At 33.5% G+C, this 2,058-nt stretch overlaps 1 protein-coding gene across 3 annotated transcripts in view; it reads left to right on the top strand.

The window, feature by feature from the left end:
• The window catches only part of LOC128248166 (uncharacterized), a 10,237-nt gene that overhangs the window by 1,302 nt on the left and 6,877 nt on the right, over window positions 1-2,058 (top strand). For 2 of the 3 annotated variants that reach the window (XM_052969032.1, XM_052969035.1), the window contains exon 2: window positions 1,296-1,365. In XM_052969032.1, the coding sequence (XP_052824992.1) occupies window positions 1,296-1,365 (70 nt within the window). Of the gene's footprint in view, window positions 1-435; window positions 549-1,295; window positions 1,366-2,058 lie in introns of those variants that run through there. The other variant, XM_052969033.1, reaches the window with a different exon arrangement.

Genomic DNA, 2,058 nt, shown 5'->3' with positions numbered 1-2,058 from the left:
AGTTCAAAAACACAATAACAAAAAAACAAAAAAACAACAAAGTGAGGACGTGATATGGATAGTATTATTGGACGCTCAGGAAAGGAAAGAGAGAGTGTATGACGTTTCGGGCGTAGCCCTTCGTCGGAAAGATGGAAAGTTCGGAGAATGGAAGAACGGAGAAAGAGGAAAATGGTACCGATGCCCACGAGGTTACAATATATATACATATATATATATATTTCTGCATGTGTTGCACTGCACGCTTTCTTTCCTTGTTTCTTATATAAACTAGCTACTGATAATTTTCTACTATAAACTGTGTTTTTAATTTCTTTGTCTTTAAATGTAATTTTATTTCTTGCCAGGTGAGTTATATTATGTTTTGTTGTATTCTATGGATTCATTTATTGTATTTATGGTCGGCTGTCTTGTGCTAGACTTTTTTGCAATGAAACATTAAAACTTCATTACATTTCGAAGCGAATTACGCTGTTGATACAATAACAGCATCTGAAAGCTGGGATCGATATGATCGAATAGCCCACTTTCTAAAAGTTTCTTGAATTGTACGTATACAAGAAAGGATTATTATTACTTTTTTTGTATCGAGGATTCCGTTACTATGCTTTTCAATGGCTTGTAATAGGCTGTACCTTTGATATAAAGTCGAAAGTTTCGTATTATTTCCAATATGTATTTTACTGTGAATTGTTACTTTTGAACCAATAGGATTGCGTGAGTGCGCAGGTCACCATTAATGCGACGAAAATTTTGATACCAAATAATAAATGTTAAGAGCCTTTGTTTGGTTTTCAATGGCTAACATATGACTTCCGGGTGATGTTGATTTAGTTTAAGCACGCTGTTTCATGTCAAATCACTTTCGCAAATATGACTCCAATGTTCCATTTCAATTCTGAAAAACATTGTCACTGGCTATACATGATTTCATATTAATTATTAAGCAAACTTGACATTCTGTTCTTTATTCTGGAACACGCGTCTTTAAACAAAGTATTTTACGTGCTCCAATACATCACACCCAGCCTTATAATTTCTCTCTATATCAGCATAAGGCCCCTGTATTCCGTGTAGGCCACTGTGACATACATCTACCTTTATAATTTACACGTAGGAATGGAGTAGGCCATTGGAGAATGAGAGACAAAATATATGCGGGATATGATCACCAATCTCATATTTGAATGTTAATATTGTTTAAATATTTGACTTTTCGAAGGAATTACTTTAGCAACAATATTAAGGAAATACCGAACATAATGAAATATTTTATTTGTATTCTTTACTAACAGATGTATATATTTCCGGTAACTTTGTTCTCACTTCTAATCCTCCCTAACGGTGTTACGAATGCTCCATTTGGTAAGCTTCAATATTCCTTAAGTTTTCATCTGATATATTTCCCCATTAAAAGCCTCCATGGCTTCTTTCCATGCAGCATGCAAAGTTATTTTTCATCATATCCATGAAATTTCTTGAGTACAGGTCGGTAAACGTCTTATATCATCAAACCTTTGAAGGAATTTTTTTAACTTATTGAACCCCAGTATGTAAATTTGTAAAAGAAAATCAAGAAGTGTAATTAACATAAACATTCTTAATTAAAACAATAATCATCATTCTTTTGTGTCTTTACTACATCTTGATAAGAAATATTTAAAGAAAATGAATGAAATTCAAAGGAAAATACAATAAAATATCACTCACAACATATTGATATAGTCGAAAAGTTTAAAGTGTAATATTTGTCAACTAAATACTAATTTCATCGATATTTCACAGTAAATTAATTATCACGCTTTTCTAGATATCGTTGGCTAATCAGCCGTCACCGTTAATCCTCAAAGCCGCATCAGTTTCTTATCGGTCTCTTGATTATCAACAAAGACAACAAGGAGTCAGTATTGGCTGCTCTGCTGGCCTCTGCTGGCCTCTGCTCATGCGCGCTTTCGTCATTCACACGAATACGACACTTACTAAGACCTACCAATCAAATATCATAATTGAAGGAATTTGATTCACGCAGCATTCATACTAAACCAGATCAACCACTAA

This window comes from Octopus bimaculoides, chromosome 6 (genome assembly GCF_001194135.2).
Source record: "Octopus bimaculoides isolate UCB-OBI-ISO-001 chromosome 6, ASM119413v2, whole genome shotgun sequence".
Lineage (NCBI taxonomy): Eukaryota > Metazoa > Mollusca > Cephalopoda > Octopoda > Octopodidae > Octopus > Octopus bimaculoides.
The sequence above is the reverse complement of the archived record's forward strand: the minus strand, read 5'-3'. Positions and strand labels throughout refer to the sequence as shown.